Below are 22,207 nucleotides of genomic sequence, written 5' to 3' on the forward strand. Positions count from 1 at the left end.
GCAGAAAGCTTTTTCCGGTAGAAACACACATTTAATGGTGGGGTCAGGGAGAATAACTAGTTCCAAGGGAAATTGCGCAGACAAGGTTTTTTTTTTAAAATATTTTCAAGCACTTCTGTGTGAGTCTGCTGGGGATTGTGTGATTTTGCTGTTAGATATCACTAGTGTCCTAACTCTATTACAAAAAACACTAGGATTTCATTTGGAAGAGACTGAATGTGCCTTATATCACTATTATAATTCTGCTAGATTATGCAGTGAAAAATAAAGGTCTAGCAAATCCCCATATCCTCGTAGACCAAATTATATGAAGTAAATGTATCTCTACTATGGAAATAAACTCAGGAAAGGAAAAGTTTAGATATGATAAAGCAATCTCTAACTTTTGTGGAAGAATGGTCCAGAGGTCAGGATTCTAGCTTGGGACTTAAGAGACCTGGGTTCAATTCTGTGCTCTGCCATAGACTTCTTGTGTGATCTTGGGCAAATCGCATAGCCTCAGTTCCCCATCTGAGGATAATAAAGCTTTCCTACTTCACAGAATATTGTGAGGCTAAATATATTAAAGATTGTGCAGCATTCAGATACTGTGATTATAGGGGCCAGATAATTGCCTCAGAGTGATTCTGCATATGAACTACCTACTGAGTCCATTTGTAATGCTAGCGGGTTTTGAGCGGTGTTATGCAAAAGACTTTTTGGTGATTATCCAAAGAAAAGTGCAGCCAGGGAAATAACTTGCAGAATTAGATGTTTTTAAGGGTTGATGAAAATTGGGAGACTTTTTTACCAAAATGGGACTGAAAACTCAGACTGTAGAGGTGTATACCTGGATGCTCTTCCCAAGGTTAACAAAACACAGTTGACCAGGCAGATGTAGGATGAGAGGCATAAAATTGGGGTTGAGTGGTTTATAAAACAAGCCGGGGTACCATGTGACCATTATATTTTTAAAAAGTGAAGTACTATTTACAAGCTGCCACTTATGAATTTTCGGTTACTTACTTTAGATGTAGATGGTAATTTAATTGACCATGCATAGAGGGGGAGGGGATACAAGCAGGACCAAGACACTTGAAAATAGCTAATTTATAAGCAAAACCCAAAGTGGATCAGCTTCACCCTCCTTCAAGGAAGAAGTTCAGCCAAAGGTTGCTTGTTCAGTCCTTGCTGCTGATCAGAAAACTATTCTAGGAGAGCAACCAAAGTTGACCTTCATGAAAGATTAAGGTGGTTTCTCCTTGTGAAAGCACTGAATGACATTTAAAGGAATATTTCCTCACAGATGTAATAAATTGTGGAATGCCTCCTAAAGGAAATGAGTGAAAGTCTTATGTATTACAGGAAACTATCCTGCATTGCCAGAGAGGTGGACTAGATGTCCTAGTTTTTCATATCTCTAATTTTTATGGTTCTAGGGTAATGGGAATCAGAATTCTCTGTACTTTATCTGGATGCACTGGGGTTACATTGCCAATTAAGAATTATTATCCTTGGAAAACTTCTTCAGTGCGGTTTACTAGTCTGAAGAGAGATTCTTTTAATCAGGAGTAATGAAAGTGAATGTTGGCTTTAGCTTTGCTAGACTCTAGAGCCAGGGTAACTTGCAGCATGGAAAAACTATTCTCATAGTAGCTTTCTGAAAATAAGGTGTTGGGTGCTCCTAAAGGCAATGAAATTCAAGGATGGGAAGGAGTTGAGAGATACAGGTCTGGGCTTGAAATTTTTTTAATTTGTGTAGTTAATTCCCAGAGCTTCTGAAGTCCTGGGAGGAGAAAGACACTGCTATATTGTTGGGCTATCAGGGTGCTCCCATAGGACATAACAGCAGGGCAGCTGTGATCCGCCCTCAGTTCACTCTTACCGCTTATAGCAGCAAGACGGAACATGGCAAGCCTCTGACCCACTAGTTCTTACCTCATTCTAAACATTTTCAAAACCTTCCACAGTCTTCCAAACCACTTCTGATCTATGAACTGTTCCAACCTGTCTGGACCAAACTCTATCGGTTAGACCCTGCCCCCGCCCCCGTTTCTCTATACAGGGCTCCTTGTGTCAGACTGAAAATCTGTGGGCTTCAAGCTCAGTCCACTGCAGAATGGACAGATCCCTGTGAAGACACACCAGTATGTGTGTGTCTTGCCAGGGGAAATTGCATATTCCAAGCAGATGCTTGGTATGCTTGTCCTCTGCTGGAATGCATGAGATGCAAGGCTGATGCTCCATCTTCTGGGTCAGTCCTTGAAGGTTTTGTCAGACCCAAGGAAAGGGACTCCGAACAATCCTGGTTTGTCCACTAGTAGGATTCTGGTGTCTTGTCAAGCAGATAGGCAATGCCTAAAATTAGCATGGAGAAAAGATCTGGCACAGACATTGGCTCCAGCATTGAAACCAGCACCGACACCTCTGGTATGGAAATCACGCCCCAAGAGGGGCTGCTCTGACCACCAGTGCAGAAGCTTGAGAAGGATATCCGTGTCTTTCCGTAAGGGCAAACACTGCAGAGCCTTCAGAAAGGAGTACACCAAGCCCTGCACAGTGTTGAGAATTGGTGAGAGTGGGGGCCAGTGTGGACCAACCATTATCAGTACAGAGTTCTACAGGGGTAAAAAGTTGGCTAGATTGTCGAGCTCAACGGGTAGTGATCAATGGCTCCATGTCTAGTTGGCAGCCGGTGTCAAGTGGAGTGCCCCAGGGGTCGGTCCTGGGGCCGGGTTTGTTCAATATCTTCATAAATGATCTGGAGGATGGTGTGGATTGCACTCTCAGCAAATTTGCGGATGATACTAAACTGGGAGGAGTGGTAGATACGCTGGAGGGTAGGGATAGGATACAGAGGGACCTAGACAAATTGGAGGATTGGGCGAAAAGAAATCTGTTGAGGTTCAATAAGGATAAGTGCAGGGTCCTGCACTTAGGACGGAAGAACCCAATGCACAGCTACAGACTAGGGACCGAATGGCTAGGCAGCAGTTCTGTGGAAAAGGACCTAGGGGTGACAGTGGACGAGAAGCTGGATATGAGTCAACAGTGTGCCCTTGTTGCCAAGAAGGCCAATGGCATTTTGGGATGTATAAGTAGGGGCATAGCGAGCAGATCGAGGGACGTGATCATCCCCCTCTATTCGACATTGGTGAGGCCTCATCTGGAGTACTGTGTCCAGTTTTGGGCCCCACACTACAAGAAGGATGTGGATAAATTGGAGAGAGTCCAGCGAAGGGCAACAAAAATGATTAGGGGTCTGGAACACATGACTTATGAGGAGAGGCTGAGGGAACTGGGATTGTTTAGTCTGAGGAAAAGAAGAATGAGGGGGGATTTGATAGCTGCTTTCAACTACCTGAGAGGTGGTTCCAGAGAGGATGGTTCTAGACTATTCTCAGTGGTAGCAGATGACAGGACAAGGAGTAATGGTCTCAAGTTGCAGTGGGGGAGGTTTCGGTTGGATATTAGAAAAAACTTTTTCACTAGGAGGGTGGTGAAACACTGGAATGCGTTACCTAGGGAGGTGGTAGAATCTCCTTCCTTAGAAGTTTTTAAGGTCAGGCTTGACAAAGCCCTGGCTGGGATGATTTAATTGGGGATTGGTCCTGCTTTGAGCAGGGGGTTGGACTAGATGATCTCCTGAGGTCCCTTTCAACCCTGATATTCTATGATTCTACACTTCGGACTCTCCACGGCACAAAGCATGTTCACAAAATGCCTGGCAGTAGTGGCACCAAGGAATTCACAAGGAATTCACATCTACCTATACCTGGCTGAACAGGGGCAGTCCCAGCAGGAGACTGACAGTCTTTCAATACATCCTTTTCCTGTTCTCTCAACTAGTCTTCTGGTGAACTATGAAAAACCATTTCCTCACATTATCACAGCTGATAAAGTTCACAAGAGCTTTAATCAACTAAAGATCGGCAAGAATCTACCTGCCAGATGACAATCCCTCCAGTCAGTGGTAAAAGACCTGTGGGCTAGTCCAACAACAGTAAGTACGTGCCTGTGACTTTTAGGCCACATGTTGGTATGCACATACATGATGCTGCTTGCCAGACTTCACCTACAACCCTTACAACTGAGGCTCCCCTTGCAGATGTCTCATGAACAGGAGGATCAGTCTTGCTTCAAGTCCCACGAGAGCTCGCTTGGTGGCTAGACTCAGTAATTGTGAGAAAGGGGTACCATTCTCTGTTCTCTTCACAACAATGACTCTTATCACAAATGCATCAAGAAGAGGCTGGGGCACCCACCTGACCCATCTTCAAATACAAGGCACATGGTCTTGAGACAACCTGGAACTTCACAAGTACATGCTGGAGCCAAGGACTATCAGACTAGCCTGTGTAACATTCCTACTGTTCCACACTAAGGTGGTCTCAGGATTTCACCTAAGCCAAATGATTATTTTAAGTCTCCTTTCTGAAGCTGCCCTCACTGGGAGGAAAGCAGGTTTTGACATCTCCAAAGCTTTTTTCTATTGTTTCAACAGAAACAAGCTTTCAGGCTGTCTCCCTGCCTCTCTGTGGCCACATCATGGACCTCAAGAGGTCAGGCTATCTTGTTGCAGAGACTCTCACTGTGTGATCCACTTACCATTTCCACCTGCTATTTTTTGGCTGGTGAGTCTCTCCCTGTGAAATCAAGGTGCACTGGCAGCATCTTCTGCCTGTTTCAGAAATGTGCCAGTCTCGGAGAGCCTCAAGGCAGCCATGTGGAGCAGCCCACTTCTTTTGTTAAACGTTATGCACTTGACATGGCAATCTGGTTAGATGTCCAATTTGTGAGATCAGTACTTCTGTCACTGTTGAACACAGCTGAAACTCCTCACTCTGGCTGTCCAGGGAGGACACCTACAGTCAGATCCACCATGACACATACATGAAGAAGAAAGAATGGTTACTTAACTTGCAGTAGGTTCCACGCGGATTACAGCCTCTCAAACAACCCCATTTACTGTAGGGTACCATTCTCGATTAAAAAATACATTTCCAGCATCAGCCCTGGGTAAAATGGACTTAGAGAATTAATGGTTGTGGAGGTGGTTGCTGTAAACTACTAAGCAGAGTCTTGCTTGAATGGCATCATGGTTATTTCACAAGCCTTGTTTGTTAAATGAGTTCATCTGACTGGTTAATTATCCCTTGTTGTTTGGAACTTGGTGATTGTTATAAATTCTATTTTCCCTCATCTCCCTCCGAGCGCTGCTTACAAACAATATTTTGTTATGTTGATGGCTTAACACTTCAAGACTATCTCAAAAGCAATCATCTTTTTGCACTCATAGTAGAATGGGGCAAATCTGATTTTTTTTTTTTAACCAAAAATTCTAGGGTGTGTATCAAAACAGTACAGAGCTCCACTTCTGTCTGTTGTATCATTGCATGAAACCCACCTTTTCAGTTACCCATGAGATTGGATTAAATTCTGTTTTGGAGGTTGAGAGTGCTATAGTTTATAGCCATATCTGTACAATTTGTAGTTTGTCTCCTTTAATGTATGATGTGCAGTTAGTTTTATGATCCATTCCATCTCTTGGGGAGGAAGCAAATCTATCACCTAAACACATGCATAGAGCTGTCTCTCTAACAACCCCAACAACAAACTCTTAGATGATCACTGTTTCTATCTCTGCATGGGACAGAGTCCTCTTTGAGTGGGAGGGGAGGCTGCCTAATGGAATTATAAATTATGAAAGCATCATGTGCAATCTTCTGGCAAGTGGACTTCAGTAGTTCAAACAAAGCCAAGATTTTATTTATACTTCTCTGGAAGTTACAAACTGTGTAGCAAAGATTGTGCAAAACTGAGAAGGTTTCTTTGGAGTCGAAACTTTAATTTTTCCTCCTCACTGGGTGCAGCGCTGGGAGAATATCCAACATTCCTTTTTAAACCTCTGCTGTTAGGTATAAGTGTGAAGAACCAAACTAGCTATGTACAGCACAGCACAGAACTCCACTTCCCTGTTTGTCTTGCATGAAATCCACCTTCTTTCTTAACCAGGAAGGCAGCAGGAATGGCTTACTTTGTGAAACACAACCTTACACTATAGATACAATGAGAACATTGCAATACAAATATGTGACAACTTCATGATATGTGTTAGGAACCTGCAAATCTGGTTAGGAAAGCAAAGGGGGAGAAACACTACCTGTCTGACATGTTAAATCTGATTTACTGTGGGTTAGCTTCGATATCTTCACAGAATCAGACAGGACAGAGTTCAGGAGAAATGGAGAGCTCCAACTTTGGCTTGTTGCATCTTATTCTGACCACTCCTAGCCCTGCTACCAGAACTTCCAGTCCTAGTGCTGGCGTTTGCGGATCTGTCTGAGGACCAGTGCTGAGCTCTTCCTCTAGATCCAAAATCTCTGAGCCTTGAAGTCTCATGTTTGCATTTTGTTGAACTCTGACTTGAACATATATATATGATGCAGAAAATCTTTCTGGGGAGGCGTAATTAATAATAATAAACCCCCCAGCATGGAAAACCTGTGCTTAAAGTAAAAACTTTCCATTGTAGGTCTCTCGCAAGAGCATTATTCAGGAACCCAAGTCCTCCAATCCTGGACTGTTACCCTGGCCCCTGTTATGGACCATTTGGCAATCAGATCTGCTTACCAGCCTCTAACAGAAGGATCTTTAGTGTTTGTACATTCTATTGTGAAGACATTTTTGAAAGCACTAAATATGTATTTTCACCTATTTGTGAATTGCCGCCTTGCTGTGACTTCAATCCTAATACTCACGACATTAATAAAATCGCCATTTGAACCTTTGAGAGGATGCTCTCTGTATCCTCTATCCCTCAGATCCATGTTCTGTGCAATGATGACCTCAGCCAGAAGAGTCTGTGAGATCCAAGCCTTGAGGGCCAGCCCTCATTTATACAGAGAGTCATAAGGGGAAGGTGGCTTTATGCAGCATCCTAAATAGCTGACTAAAGTGATTTCTAATTTCCATTTTAACCAATCCATTAATCTCCAAATAGTCTTGCCTAAACTTCACTTAGCACCAGAATAGGCTAGGTTGAATAGCTTAGATGTTATGCTCTTAGCTTTTATTTAAATAGGGCAAAGTCCATATGAAAATTGCCTAGATTAGATTTAGCTTGTGTGGATAAAGCTGAGGGGGGATGGAAAGCGGTGGCATAACATCTCTGATCAGGGATTTTCTGATGAATAAAACTTAGTGTGCTGTCTTATCTATTAGGCATTTGCCAAGCACTGTTTTACTGTATCTAGGTTCTTCATCATACACAAGGATTACGATCACCTACTTTGAAGGTGTCCCTGTGTCTGAAAGTCTTAAAACACATACTTCACTTTGTCTAAAGCAACTTCCCTAGAAAGTCTCTGATGAATAGTTACAGAGAGATGCATTTCTGCTACCCGGTATTCTATTTGTATTCTACTTTATGAAGTGTTCCTCTAGATTTGACAGCTAGGTCTGATTCCCAATGCTGGAGAACAATTAACTAGCCTTAACAAATCTGTAAAGGAGGGAAGTACAAGAATAACGAATGAATCTCCCCAGCTGTGGGCTTTGTAGTGACACTACTCAAAGGAGAAAGGTGTGCATACACAGTAACTTCAGCTCTTCTAACAATAAACTCGTATTGATCCACCCATTCCCCATTTTCAAAACCTTACTCTTTTCTAAGTCTGATACAGATGATGTCTACGTGGAAAGGAGCTGAGGTGGGTTGGAGCCACAGCTCCCTAAATAATCTTGACCTTGAATGATTGGTTGGTTCTGTGAGGGGGATTGTGTACATTGCACCAATTGGCTACAGCTGTCTTCAGTGTGCTGCTCAATGACTAAGCACTCCCTCCTTCTTCGTAAACAGTCTTTCAAAGTCTGCATATTATGTGTGATGCTCATTAAGCACAGGGGTGGAGAAGTTGATTTTCATTCATTTAAAAAAAAATTATTTGCCAGAAAGTTAGTTGCAAATGAACCATTTCATCTAGTTTTGCATCAAACAAAATATCAGAGTTCTGTGTTTGTTCTTGTGTTCAAAGCATTTGTCCTCAGCTGTGTGAGCCTGGGTTATTTCCTCAGCATTTCAGATATTGCTTGTGGATAGTTCAGCTTTCAATGAAATGATGGCCTATAGTTTTGGCCTTTTTTAATTATCAAGATGGTAAATCTTTATATATTATTACCAGAGATCAAATGAGTCACTGCTCAAATGTTTTGGGTTACTGCCAGGAGAACACAAAATAAATTTTGAGCTGACCTTTCTAAATACTGTAAAACTTGAAAGTGCCGAGAAATACTACGGGGGTGGAAAACAAAGCTCCTTGGGCTTCATACCACAGTTTAAAAAAACTATTTAAGAACTGTCATGTGCTGCTCATTGTGACATCTGACAACATGATTTGAATTGAAAACAAGGAACAGATTAAAGTAAATTGCCCTCAATAGCCAGCACCTACCTACCTACCTGTACTGCTCCAGTCCATCATGAGAGAAACCTCACCAGCAGTAGTTGGTCAGTCCTTGCGCTGCACTGTGAAGGTCAGCCAATGCTTGCCCTTGTAGATCTACAGCTGGGAACCTCTGTCTGAAAACACCCTGATGGAGTCCTGCTGTCATGTGTTCGTATCTAGGAACTGCCAGCAAAATCGCCTCAACCCAAATACTACTGAGGATGACCCTGCACGTAAACTGTCAGATCAGCTCTTGGATAAATAATTTGGGTAAATATCACCCATAGTATTTATCCAAGACCAGAATGGCTCCTGCAGTGGTAGTCAATGTCTTTCATTTCAGATAGTAAACAGCATAACAACTTGATCTGAAATAGTTTCATTCTAGCTATTAGACATTAATTCATTAACAGCTGCTCTGTGCCCATTCCACACAGGCCGTATTGTTTCATATGGAGCTCTGGTATGAGTGGCCTGATAAAGTTAGTGACAGCAAGATGACTTTTATTCTAGTTTGGTTCCTTACACTCCTCATGCCATGGCTAACCCTGCTGGACCTGCATTGATCCTGTGATGACACTGCTCACAGGTTCTTGGTTCAGGCTTGGTGCTAATACATTTGATTTGTATGTTCTAGTTCATTAAAAGAAATGTATTTAACGTGCGTGAGTGTCAGCAGCATAAACCATCTACAAATAGTTTGTGACTAAGGTTTGCTGGGCTTTGATGCACAGATGGAAGTGAATAACTTCCTGCCCCTGCCCCAAGATCTGCCTCTCATTTCCCAAACCAGGCCTTTCTGGCCTGTGCACAGAGGCACTTCACTGTCAGACTTCAGACGCCAGTGTGAACATTAGCAGTTCTGCTGAATGTCTCTTTGCTTCATACAGGATCTGTTTCTCTGAAGATTTGATTATTGTGTAAATTCCAGATTACGGCCACGTGGCTAGCAATTTTGCCGAGCATTGTAGCAGCTGTCAGTTTTTATAAATAATCTGAACCCAAAAAACAGGGCCCAGAGCCACAGGAACGAGGTGACAATACTTCATACGAAAGGCAATCTAATACTCAAACTAGTCTCTTCAACATACTGTTCTGCTCCATCTTCTATAGTTTTGTATATGTCCCTGTTTGTTTGAGATAGCACTGACAGAGGCCACAACTAGTGCTTGCGGCTTCCTTTTCAAAACGTTCATTCACTTTGTCCCATTGAATGCCACGGAAGCCATAGTTCTTATAATTGAAAACCCAGGGTAGATTCCAAAGGAGATAGCTGTTAAGACACACACTATCTCAGATCCTGTGACTAGGAAGAGCAATTAGAAATATTACACTAAATGCAAACGGATGTCTCTTTGCAGGGCACAAGAGATCTGGCATGATAAACATGAGTAAAAACATGTATATTAAATAAATAAATGATTTCTAAGCCCTGGTACAAGATTTTACATTTATAAAATTCATGATAGCATAACAAAAATAAGTAAAACATAAAATAGAGGGGATTTTTTTGGTACAAGATATCTCAAATACTGAGAGTACATTGTGTGTATGTTTAATGTATATATAAAATTTTAAATTGCTTCCTTGTTTTAGCATTCACAGCCTTAAGGAAACTTAGGTTCTTTAATTTAAAAAAAACAAAAACAAAAGCAATTCTCAGTATGAGGGGGAATTGGCCGAGGAAGAACCTTATTAACAAGAACTTGGCTTGATTTACTGTTCTCTTGGAAAGAGTGAATAACAAGAGTAATTGCATCCTCCTGAAGTCTCTGCCTTCTATCCTTGTTGAGAAATGTTTTGTTGTTCAGCTGCATTGTCCTTTGTTTAAAGATGGCTGATCTGTCACTCCTTGGTTACAAGTGTAATGTGCGTGGAGAACAAAAGAAAAGTAGCAATCGGTGTTTAACAAATGGTGGTTACTGATCTGAGTGGGTGTGTCCTTCACCATGATGATGGTTTAGAGCAGGGGTTCTCAACTTTTCTTTCTGAGGGCCCCCCAAACATGCTATAAAATCTCCACGGCCCACCTTGTGCCACAATAACTGGTTTTCTGCATATAAAAGCCAGGGCTGGTGTTAGGGGGTAGCAAGCTGGGCAACTGCCTGGGGCCCCCATGCCACAGAGGGCCCTGCAAAGCTACATTGCTCAGGCTTTGGCTTCCGTCCCAGGCTGCAACCCCATGCGGTGGGGCTTCAGCTTTCTGCCTTGGGCCCAAGTGAGTCTAATGCTGGCCCTCCTTGGCGGACCCCCTGAAACCTTCTTAAAGAAAAGGAGCACTTGTGGCACCTTAGAGACTAACAAATTTATTTATTTGTCTCTAAGGTGCCACAAGTGCTCCTTTTCTTTTTGCGGATACAGACTAACACGGCTGCTACTCTGAAACCTTCTTGTAGCCCCCTAGGGGGCCCCAAACCCTTGGTTGAGACCCACTGGTCTAGAGTAGTGGTTCTCACCTTGGGCGTACACAGAGATCTTCCAGGGGGTATATCAGCTGATCCAGATATTTGCCAGGTTATACAACAAGCTACACAAAAGGCACTACTGAAGTCAGTACAAACGAAAATTTAATACAAGGACTTTTTTATACTGCTGTATATACTACACACTGAAATGTAAGTACAATATTTATATTCCAGTTGATTTATTTTATAATTAGATGGTAAAAATGAGCAAGTAAGCAAATTTTTTCAGGAATAGTGTGCTGTGACACTTGTATTTTCGTGTCTGATTTTGTAAGCAAGCAGTTTTAAGTGAGGTGAAACTTGCGGGGGATGGGAGTACGCAAGACAAATCAGACTCCTGAAAGGGGTACCGTAGTCTGGAAAGGTTGAGAGCCACTGGTCGAGAGCGCCTCCAGATTAAATGTGGTGACTTCTAAAGGAGCTGATTGCTATTATAACCAGAATTAATTGTCAGAAGGGCAAGGAAAGAGGATGGGGTACAGTGCACTTTCCCTTTAAGGCAGCTGTGATTCAGCCAGCATAGTGCATTTTTTCTGTCTGAGGAAAAACCTTTTTGGATGGAACACTACATTGGCTAAAGGACAGTTTCTAAACCAAGGCTTGACCCATCCACAGTCACTGACTAAACTATCTTTTTTAAAATGAGCTGGCCTGAACCAATTTTAAAACTAGCTCAGGTAACACGGATTTAGTTCCAAAACAGTAACTGAAAGAAAACAAATATTTGTTTGGATAGGATCCCATTTCCTTTGTAAGTATCAATAAATCAGCAGTGTTGAGAGACAGCATGTCATGTTTGGAAAGAAACCATTGTTCTCTAACTATAGATTTTTCAGCAGCTTCTTAATACCTCTAGTCCAGAATTTGCATCATGAAGTATAGTGGAGAAATCGTTTGCTATCAGTTTGGAACAAGAGATTGATTCCTTTTAGCCCTGAAGTGTGTTGTTTCCAGTTTCACATAGTGTTTTGAGCCTCCCGTAAACATTTTTACTATAAAACCTAGCAATATTTTATGGTAAAATATCTCTTGGATTCCAGTCCTCTCCTGGTCCTCACTGACTATGATTGTTTTCTTCCAGCCTTGTTGAATCTTGGTCTCATAAAATGTAATTCCTAACATGGTTTTCTGGTTTGTTGACTTCAAGACTTGGCAGACTAGATGATCATGATGATCCCTTCTGACCGTAAAGTCCTATGAGTCATGTTAATGGTCTTGATGGAACAATCTTTCTTTGGATATTTTTTCTTATGAGGTGCAGGTGGGGAATCTAATAGTCTGAACTCAGTAGTAGGAGCCAGGACCTCCTGAATTCTAATCCTACTTCTGGCACTTCATATTTTGGTCTTCACTAGACAAGGAAATAGAGATATTGATTGCAACAATTACTCTTGTCCTTGCACCATTCCGTATATCCATTCTTTTGATGCATTCCTGCCCTGTACACCTTCTGCCCATGGTTGCACTAATATATAATGGGTCTCCTGAAGAACTGTTGCTGGGAGCAAGGACATTTTGTTAATTTCAAAATAAGAAGCAGTGCATTGTGGGATGGAGCGAGGCAGGACCGGCTGAACTAGTGCAGTTCCAGTGCTTGAGGTCTCCTGTACACAGTGGGTAGAAACTATGATTGTACATTGTTCCCTAATCAGGCACACCTGAGCTGAAATCCTTGTTCCAAGTCTTACCAACAATTTGTTATAGTAATTGTCAGTTATAAAATACCTAAGAAGGCAGCTGTGGGTGGAAGATGAGCTGTTGAATGTCATAATTTCCATGACATGGGACATTGTGAAAAACGCATTCCATTTCAAAAAGAAGAAAAATAGAAATTTCAAAAATCTCTACAGAATGGAAATCTGAAAAAAGTAATTTTAAATGCTCATTGTTTTGTTTCCAAAATTCCACGCTGTCAGGGTCCCAGTTCCCCATCAGCCCTGTCCCAGGCAGGGAGCCTGAAACCTCTGAGAGCCCCCAGGCTTTCCAGGCTTGTGGTTCCGAGCAAGGAGTCTGGAAGACCTGGGATCTCCAGCCCTGGAGCAGTCTTCATGGCAGGGTTGCCACAGAGCCAGGAGTCCTGGAAGCCTGGGCTCCCCAGCAGCCTGCCAGGTGTGCTGGCAGAAAGCCAGGCCAGGTTTTGTCAAACACTGTCTGTGTTTATAGGAAGTTCATTGAAACAAATTTTTGTGGAACATTTTGGTTTCAACAAACCAGCATTTTCCATCAAATACTGGTTTTGCTGGAGAACTCCTGACCTACTCCAACCACAGTGTGTCTTACAAGCAGAAATACAAGGGTCTCTTTCAAACGCTCATCAGTGGGGGCAAAGTCACTGATTGGTCTGGACTGTTCTCTGGAGAAGAAGGTCCTCTGGGAAAATGTTTAATAGGTATTGGGAAGTATGTTATGGCAGGAAGTGAGCATCAGCTCTTGATAGAGTTTTAAAACTGCGTTTAGAATGTTGGAAATCTCACTGTGGATCAGCTGTTGTTTCCGAGTGCAGATATATGTGCTCACTTACCTGCAGCTGAAGTGAGTACCTGGTAAGAGGACTTGGGGATTACCAACAGCAAAATTGACCATAGGGGAAGAAGCCTGCTCAAACCACCTTCTAGCCATGCCTGGGAATGGCAGGAGTCTTTTTGATGGGCCCTTTTCAGTTCCTAGGCGTGGGGGGCATAGATATCGTTTGGGAGGGCTTATTGCAGAAACAGGAAATGAAGGGAAATTGGTGCTACCATCAGATGTCATGTCTACTCTGGAGATACATAAAAGAATCCTAGTTGTTTGACTTGCCTCTTTCTACTGTGATTGAATGTGATTGAACCCTTACAGAGGAAGAACTCCCTGTTTTCTGTGGCTAGCTTTTCTGTTACTGGTGTGAATCAATATTTTACCTCCGGTTTTCTTTCTCCTCTTACAGGTCAGCCAGTTCAGACAGCTCTATTCCAAAGTCATTAATGACAAGCATGATGATGTTATGGCCAAGTTTGGAGCAATCCTGGCCCAGGGCATCTTGGATGCAGGTAATTTCCTTAATATTAAAGCAGTAAAAAGTTCTAAGACTTTGACCAGGGCCTCCGGAAGTGTTCTTGGTCTCTTGAAGCCAATGGTGAAAAGGATTTGGAAGCCTGGAGCTCTGGCTAATCTAGAGCTATTCATCATTACATGTGAGTTTCACAGGCGGAGGCTTATCACAAAGGGTATGATAGTTACAGGGGTATCGGAGCTTCCATAAACCCCTCGTTTTCAGGGGGTTTCACCTGACTGCAAAAATAAAACCTCTTCAACACAGTTTCAGTGTAAAACTGTTCCAAACTTTAAAGGTAATCCTTTTCCAGATTTCTGCTCAAAGTGTCATTTTCCTTTGAATCCATTTGTCATCCAGAGCCTTGATTTACAGTACGTAGGTGGTGTTCATATGTTGCTTCCTTTCTATTGAAAGTAGTTTCTCCACAAGTCAGTTTGGAAACCTTGCGGTATTTGTCTCTCAGCTTTCTTTGGGTTCTGTGTTAAATTATGTTTTTAACTCCATTAGTGAGCATGTTTCCTCATTGTTGGGGAAAAGGTTCAGAGAAGGAAGCACAATTAATTGTATCAGTATTATTACAGAAAAGCCAAAGCTGTTGTCATCAGAGGGCATCTGCGTAGGTCTGTAGCTTGCCAGTTTGGAGAATTTCATTACACGACTTCTAGTGACTAAGTGTTACACCATGGATTTAAACTACTAAAGCCTTTATAACTCCTGGTGCTGAACAACAAGACCTATTAAGGAAAGATTCCATGGAGAAAAGGAAAACAAATTAAAAGATGTGCCCTTTCCTTTCTCAAGAGCTCACTCTTGCAGGGCTCTTAATTTAATGATATCAGATGTTCCTATTCTTCTTCCAGTGCTTGCTCATGTCAATTCCATTCTAGGTGTGCATGCCCCCACGTGCACAGTCGTCAGACACTTTTGCCTTTTGCCGTAGCGGTGTCCGTGGGGTCGGCTGTGGCACCCTCTGGAGTGCTGCACTCATGCCTCAGTATATCAGGCACCACGGGCCCTATGCGCTCTCCGTTCCTTGTTACCGCCCGGGGAGGGTCAGAGGGAGGGGTAGCTCAGCGGTTTGAGCCTGCTAAACCCAGGGTTGTGAGTTCAATCCTTGAGGGGGCCATTTAGGGATCTGGGGCAAAAATTGGGGATTGGTCCTGCTTTGAGCAGGGGGTTGGACTAGATGACCTCCTGAGGTCCCTTCCGACCCTGAGATTCTATGAACGCCTCTTTCCCTTGAATCATAGAATATCAGGATTAGAAGAGACCTCAGGAGGTCACTTAGTCCAACCCCCTGCTCAAAGCAGGACCAATCCCCAATTTTTGCCCCAAATCCCTAAATGGCCCCCTCAAGGATTGAACTTGCAACCCTGGGTTTAGCAGGCCAATGCTCAAACCACTGAGCTATCCCTCCCCTCCACCCTTGCTTCACAAGTGGTCAGCGGTTTTTTTTCCTCCTGCTTGAGCTCTGTGCTTGAGCTGTAAATAGTTTGTTTATAGTAGTTTAGTTAGGAAGTAAGCAGTCAGTCAGTCAGTTAAGGACCCGGAGGGGACTTTGCCGGAGGCGGGGCATGCCCCAGTCTCAGGGGTTTAAACCCGACTCTGACTGCAACAGGCCTGTTAGTGACCCGCACAGCAGCTGTTTGAAGTGCCTGGGGAAATCCCATAAAAAGAGAAGTGTCACATCTGTAAAAACTTGCGTCCCAGGACACAGAACGTGACATTCACTTGAAGGCCCTCCTCTCAGACTTGGAGCTGGCATGGCTGGGCACAGCACACAGCGCTTCGACTTCGGTGCCCCCTTTGCTGGTGCCCAAGAAGAGGGACCAGGCACCAAGCAAGCCAGATCAAGGGACATTGGGTATAGGATCCTGCTCGGGCCACCCGCCCACACCGGACCTGCAAGGGGGCTCTGCCACAGGGAGTAGCACCCCCCTAAGCACCCATCACCAACTCCAGGGAGCAGTAGGGGAACCAGGCTGATGGCACGGTCAGCGCCCTCTTGGCACCCGGAGAGCAACAAGGATGGACCCAGCTAAGGCTCCCCATGAGGGCAAGCTGGCCATGAAGGCGTCCCAGAAGGCAAGCAAGCACTACCGGTCTCCAGAGCCAAGGCAGAGCCCTGTGTCATCATGCCATTGGTCTTCTCTTCAGCCCAGGTCGCCGGTTCGCCACAACAGGTCACTGGCACTGCATTCCCGGTCTCTGCCTTCGCGCCAGGGCTCGCCTAGAGAGATGCCAATCATCTTACTGTAGATACCGGCCGTCTTCATGGCGACGGTCACCGTCACCGAGGCCTTGGGGACACTCCCAGCTGAGCGCCGCTCTCCCTACTCCTGGCACCAGTCTGACTATTCCAGGCACCGGTTATCTGCAGCAACGGTTAGCCGACAGACCCAGGCCTCGACGGCCCCGCCTTGGTCTCCGGAGGAAGAGGACTTCTCCGGCATGGAGATGGGGCTCAGTCCCTCATCTACACAGCAACACGACTGGGTTCTGAAAGGTGCATACACAGTGGCAATGCCGACCTGGCAACAGGGCCAGTGACTGACCCAATGGCCCTATTGAAACACCTGGGGCATGCCCGTTATGCCGATGCCCCTGTCCCACCAGTCCTCAGTCGCCACATTGGACAAACCTCACTCGGCATCGGCAGCACCAGGCTTGGTGCAGGACACGCCGGTGGGCGCTGCGGTGGAGGAGCAGGTGCCCACCCCGAGACCTCCTTCCCCTGCAGGGGAAGATGCCCCGGGCCCTCCCCCAGTAGTCTAGTCATCCTCTTCCTCTCCAGACGAGGCGGTGGCAAGGCCCTCCCAGGCTAGTCCACCGGGACCCTTCACGGACCCCTCTCACGAGCAACTCCTCGTTCAGGAGGTAAACCGCCTACTACAAGTGTGGGCAGTGGAGGAGGTCCCTCCGGAAATGAGGGGGAAAGGGTTCTATTCCTGCTATTTCCTGATCCCGAAGGAAAAAGTGGCCTACATCTCATTCTCGAACTCCGACGGCTCAAAAAATACCTCAAGAAGCTGAAGTTTTGCATGGTATCCCTGACCTCCATCATTCCCTCCCTAGATCCGGGAGACTGGTATGCTGCTCTTGACTTGAGAGATGCTTATTTCATATCTCTGTCTTGCCAGGACACAGACGGTTCCTTCGTTTTGTCGTGGGCCAGCACCATTTCCAATTTACGGCGCTCCTCTTTGGCCTATCCTTGGCCCTGTGGGTCTTTACAAAACGCATGCCCCCCCAGTGCTGCTTACCTAAGACCCCAGGGGGTCCAGATCTGTCCTTATCCTGACGATTGGCTCATCTGGGCAGATCACGGGATCACATGCAGAGCAGCCTCAATCTGGTGCGAGCCACATGCCATGACTTGGGCCTGTTAGTGAACGAAAAGAAGTCAACCCTAGTGCAATGGATAGAGTTCATCGGGGCAGTTCTCGACTCCATGCGGGCAAGGACATTCCTTCTGGAGTCCCGCTTCATGTCAAACATAATCTCCTGGGTGAGGGATAATCCACTCACCACCGCCCACACCTGCTGACGATTGTTAGGTCATATGGCGTCCTGCACCTACCTGGTCCGCCTTGCCCGGCTCCATCTCTGCCTGCTGCAGGCATGGTTAATGTCAGTCTACGTGCCCAACAGGCATGACCTGGACCTGGTAGTCAAGGTGCTGGACCACTCAGTGTGCCTCCCTGGAACCAGGAAGGTTTTGGTGGATCGCCTCAGCAGAACCTTCTCGTCTCGCCTCGAGTGGTCTCTCCAACCTGATGTGGTTGACCAGATCTTCCAAAGGCGGGGGTTTCCCCAGGGAGACTTGTTTGCGACTCGCCACAACAGGAAGTGCCACCTGTTCTGCTTGTTCTGGAGGATCGACAGGGACTTCCTGTTGGATGCCTTTCTGTTCCCGTGGTCGGGGTATCTGATGTATGGTTTCCCGACAGCGCTGTTGCTCCACAAGAAGGTCAAGCAGGACAAGGCCAAAGTCATCCTGATTGCCCCGGCTTGGCCTCCCCAGCACTGGTTCAGCACGCTTATGGACTTGTCGGTGTTGGCCCCGATGCTGCTGCCCTGCTGGCTGGATCTCCTGTCGCAGAATCATCTCCGGCTCCTGCACCCAAACCAGGCGGCTCTGCACCTCACAGCTTGGTTGCTCCATGGTTGACTGCGGAAGAGCAGGAGTGCTCAGCGTGAGTCCAGCAACAGCCCTCCACTAGAGCCACCTATCTAGGTAAATGGAAACGCTTCACGTGCTGGACTTCGGCCCAAGGGTTTGGGCCTGAGCAAGCCTCGCTGCTGCTGATCCTGGACTACCTTGTGCATCTTCAGTTCCAAGGGTTGTCCCTTTCATCCATTTCAGGGCAAATCGGTCTTCGTGCATGGCATGACGGTCCGGTTCTTAAAAGGTCTGGAGCAGTTCTATCCTCAAGTCTGGGATCCTGTCCCTCCCTGGGAGCCTAATCTGGTACTCACATAGCTCATGAAAGCGCCCTTCGAGCCCTTGGCATCCTCTTCTCTTCTTCTGCTCTCCTGGAAAGTGTCATTCCTGGTGACGATAACTTCTGCCCCAAGGGTTTCCGAGATTAGGGCACTCATCCTGGAACCGCCTTATATGGTGTTCTTCAAGGACAGGGTCCAGCTGCGACTGTGTCTGGCTTCCTGCCCAGGTGGTTTTGTAGTTTCATACGAGCCAGGACATATTCTTGCAGTCTTCTTTCCAAAGCCTCTTAAGTCTGAGGAGGAACATAGATTGCACTCCCTGGACATCAGGAGTGCGCTAGCCTTCTACATAGACAGGACCAAACTGTTTTGCAAGTCAACTCAGTTGTTCGTTGCGGTAGCAAGTAGGATGAAAGGTCATCCAGTGTTTGCCCAGAGGATTTCATCTTGGATCACTGCCTGCATCAGTTTCTACTATGATCAGGCGAAGGTGCCTACGCTGGCAGTTGTCACCACGCACTCAACTAGAACGCAGGCCTCGGTGGTGGCCTTCCTGGCCCAGGTGTCCATTCAGGATATCTGCAGAGCTGCTCCCTGGTCGTCTGTTCATGTTCACATCTCACTATGTGCTTACCCAATAAGCTCGAGATGATGCTGGCTTTCGCAGAGCAGTGCTGGAAAATGCACGACCGTGAACTCCGAGCCCACCTCCAGGGATATTGCTTGTGAGTCACCTAGAATGGAATCGACATGAGCAAGCACTCAAAGAAGAAAAAACGGTTACCCACCTTTCATAGCTGTTGTTCTTTGAGATGTGTTGCTCATATCCATTCCATGACCCACCCTCCTGCCCCTCTGTCGGAGTTGCTGGCAAGCAAAAACTGAGAGGGCCTAGGGCCGGTGGTGCCTGATATACCAACTCATGAGCGTGGCACTCTAGAGGGTGCCGCAGCCGACCCCGCGGATACCGCTAAGGCAAAAGTCTCCGATGACTGTGTACGAGGGTGCGCATGCACCTAGAATGGAATGGACGTGAGCAAGGCATCTCAAAGCACAACGGTTACGAAAGGAAGGTAACCTTTTTTTTTTCTTCCCACAATCAAATGTGACTTCCACCTCCTGTCCTGTTGTACTACGGGCCATTTCCCCCCTTGAATCCTCTCATCCTACATCTGAGAGCTTCATTCACAGCACACTTGCTGCAGCTTGGTCAGAGGACAGACACTGACCTTTATGTTTTAGGACCATGGCTGGTAGGAGACATTGGCATCACTACAGTCATCTTCCTTCCTCCGCCATCACCCCTCCCCCTTATCAGACCTGAGCTCCAATAGCCTGGTTGGCACAAGACTCAAGGCTACTCCCAAACCATAGTCTCCTGTGGTGTAGCATGTTGCCATGAAGCCTCAGGCCAGCTGGGTCATAGATTTTCTTTCATAGATGTGGACCTGCTTTGAGCTTTATCTCTGTCAGTATCGAGTTAAAAAATTCAGGTAAAATCTTGTTTCCATCTTATTCATTTATCATACAGCAGCTTGGAAGAGAGAGAGAGAGAGGTAGGGTGTGTGTGTGTGTGTGTGTGTGTGTGTGAAGAGAGGGGGAGAGTGTATGAAGTAATCGTAGGACTGGAAGGGACCTCGAGAGGTCATCTAGTCCAGTCCCCTGCACTCATAGCAGGGCTAAGTATTATCTAGACCATCCCTGACAGGTGTTTGTCTAACCTGCTCTTAAAAATCTCCAATGATGGAGATTCCACAACCTCCCTAGGCAATTTATTCCAGTGCTTAACCACTGTGATGGACATTAGGAGAAACTTCCTGACTAACCTAAACCGTTCTTGCTGCAATTTAAGCCCACTGCTTCTTGTCCTATCCTCAGAGGTTAAGAAAAACAATTTTTCTCCCTCCTCCTTGTAACAACCTTTTATGTACTTGAAAACTGTTCTCATGTCCCCTCTGTCTTCTCTTCTCCAGACTGAACGAACCCATTTTTTTCTAATCTTCCCTCAGAGGTCATGTTTTCTTGATCTTTAATCATTTTTATTGTTCTTCTCTGGACTTTCTCCAATTTGTCCACATCCTTCCTGAAATGTGGCATCTAGAACTGGACACAATACTCAAGCTGAGGCCTAATCACCGCGGAGTAGAGTGGAAGAATTACTACTTGTGTCTTCCTTAAAACACTCCTGCTAATACATCCAGAATAATGATTGTTGTTGTTTTTTTGTTCTTTTTTTTTGCAACAGTGTTCTACTGTTTACTCATATTTAGTTTGTGATCCACTATGACCTCCCAGAGCCATATCATCCTCCCCCAGTAGCATAACAGAAGTCCTCTCTAGCTGGATAGCTTCCTCAGTCTTGGACGTCTCCATTTGAATACTCTCAATGTGTGTGTGAATTCAAAGAAAGCCATGGACTAAAATTTTCATAACCTGCTACCTCATTCACCGGAGACTCTTCAAAAAGAACATAAATTAATCCCTGAATTCCCTTGATCTTCGCTGCTCTACTAGAAATGCTTCTCTGAGGCAGGGAGTGGCAGAGGCTGAAACTTGACTCACTGTTACAGGCAGAGAAGCTTAGTGTCATCTGCCGTAGCTGGTGCAGTTGAACTTGTAATCCTTTATGGGAAGGAAAAGGGGAGCAATTCTATCCCAGCGACAGGGCTTTAATACAGAGGGCAGCATTTTCAGAGAGTTGGGGAGAGCTGTCACATTTTTTTGCTCCCACAATGATGTAGTCATTAGACTTGTGGTGTCGCATGAGGGGGGTTCTGTTGAAGTGGAAATAAAGAACTTGGTCAGTGTTTAATTGTTAGGCCTAAGCAGCTGCATTTCGCTAGAGACTTGCCTTGTTAGTTTCAGTGTACAGGGTTTTTTTTTTAATGTTAACTGGGTTTTCTCCCGAAACTCCTAAGCTTGTGTAGTCTTTTCCTCTCTTGTCCTTAGCTGACAAGGGTTCTTTCTCTGTCCCTTCCCAAATTGACAGACCGTATCTGAAAAAGTATGTATTAGTAGGTTAAAGCTCTAGGAGTGAACTTGTGATCTCTTTTAGACCTCACAGTTTAACCTACTTCAAGAGATCCTCTGTGCTCTAAGTATCTATCCTGGTTTTAAATCTTCCCCTCTCTACAAGTGAGAAGGAAACACCAGCCAAGGTCGATAAGCCAGCATTTATGTACTGCCCCCAAAATGCATTTTCTGCTCCAGTGGTTGGCTCAGGAGCAGCTGCTAACTAAATTGCTCCTGAGTTAAAATTGACAGCACTGGCAATCCTGAGGCTGTGAGAACACAACCAAGTTAATTTCAGTTTCTACTGAAGAAACAAAAGACATCTGTGTTAACTAAATGCAAAGGGAGAAAAATACAGTTGCATTCTAACAGGAAAATACAAACAGAAGTAAAGTACCGAGACTTTAAACAAGTCAAGTGCAGGACAGTGCACTGCCCTTTGCAGGGCCCTGTTTTAGTGGGGATTATCTTCCCTCTCAGTCAAGAGTGTGGTGGAGGTGGGTGGATAAGGAGTGCGCCAAAGATAGTTGAATGGGTCCTTTTGTCTTTTGGATTGTGAGCTCCTTGCACCAGGTACCATCTTGGTTTTATGTCCTATACTGGGTAGCACAGAGCTCAGAATTGAAGCTTAACTAATAAGGAATGGCTAAGAAGAAGTTAAAATCCACAGGGGTAAGGGCAGGTGCGACCAAGCCATCATGGATTTTTGGTGTGGTTGTGATGCTAGGAAGACCTCTTAGGAGGGCGAGGTAAGAAGTTTCCTTCCAAATTACTTAGGGAAGAGCTCACTTTGGATTTGTGCTTGTAAGTCCACCTCAGTATTGTTA

The 22,207-nt window shown here is 45.2% G+C and overlaps 1 protein-coding gene across 1 annotated transcript in view; it reads left to right on the top strand.

The window, feature by feature from the left end:
• Window positions 1-22,207, top strand: part of PSMD1 (proteasome 26S subunit, non-ATPase 1) — a 126,502-nt gene that overhangs the window by 83,774 nt on the left and 20,521 nt on the right. The window contains exon 19 of the mRNA XM_073359107.1: window positions 13,815-13,917. Coding sequence (XP_073215208.1) covers window positions 13,815-13,917 — 103 coding nt within the window. The remainder of the gene's footprint in view (window positions 1-13,814; window positions 13,918-22,207) is intronic.

This window comes from Lepidochelys kempii, chromosome 9, assembly GCF_965140265.1.
Source record: "Lepidochelys kempii isolate rLepKem1 chromosome 9, rLepKem1.hap2, whole genome shotgun sequence".
NCBI classification, from domain to species: domain Eukaryota; kingdom Metazoa; phylum Chordata; order Testudines; family Cheloniidae; genus Lepidochelys; species Lepidochelys kempii.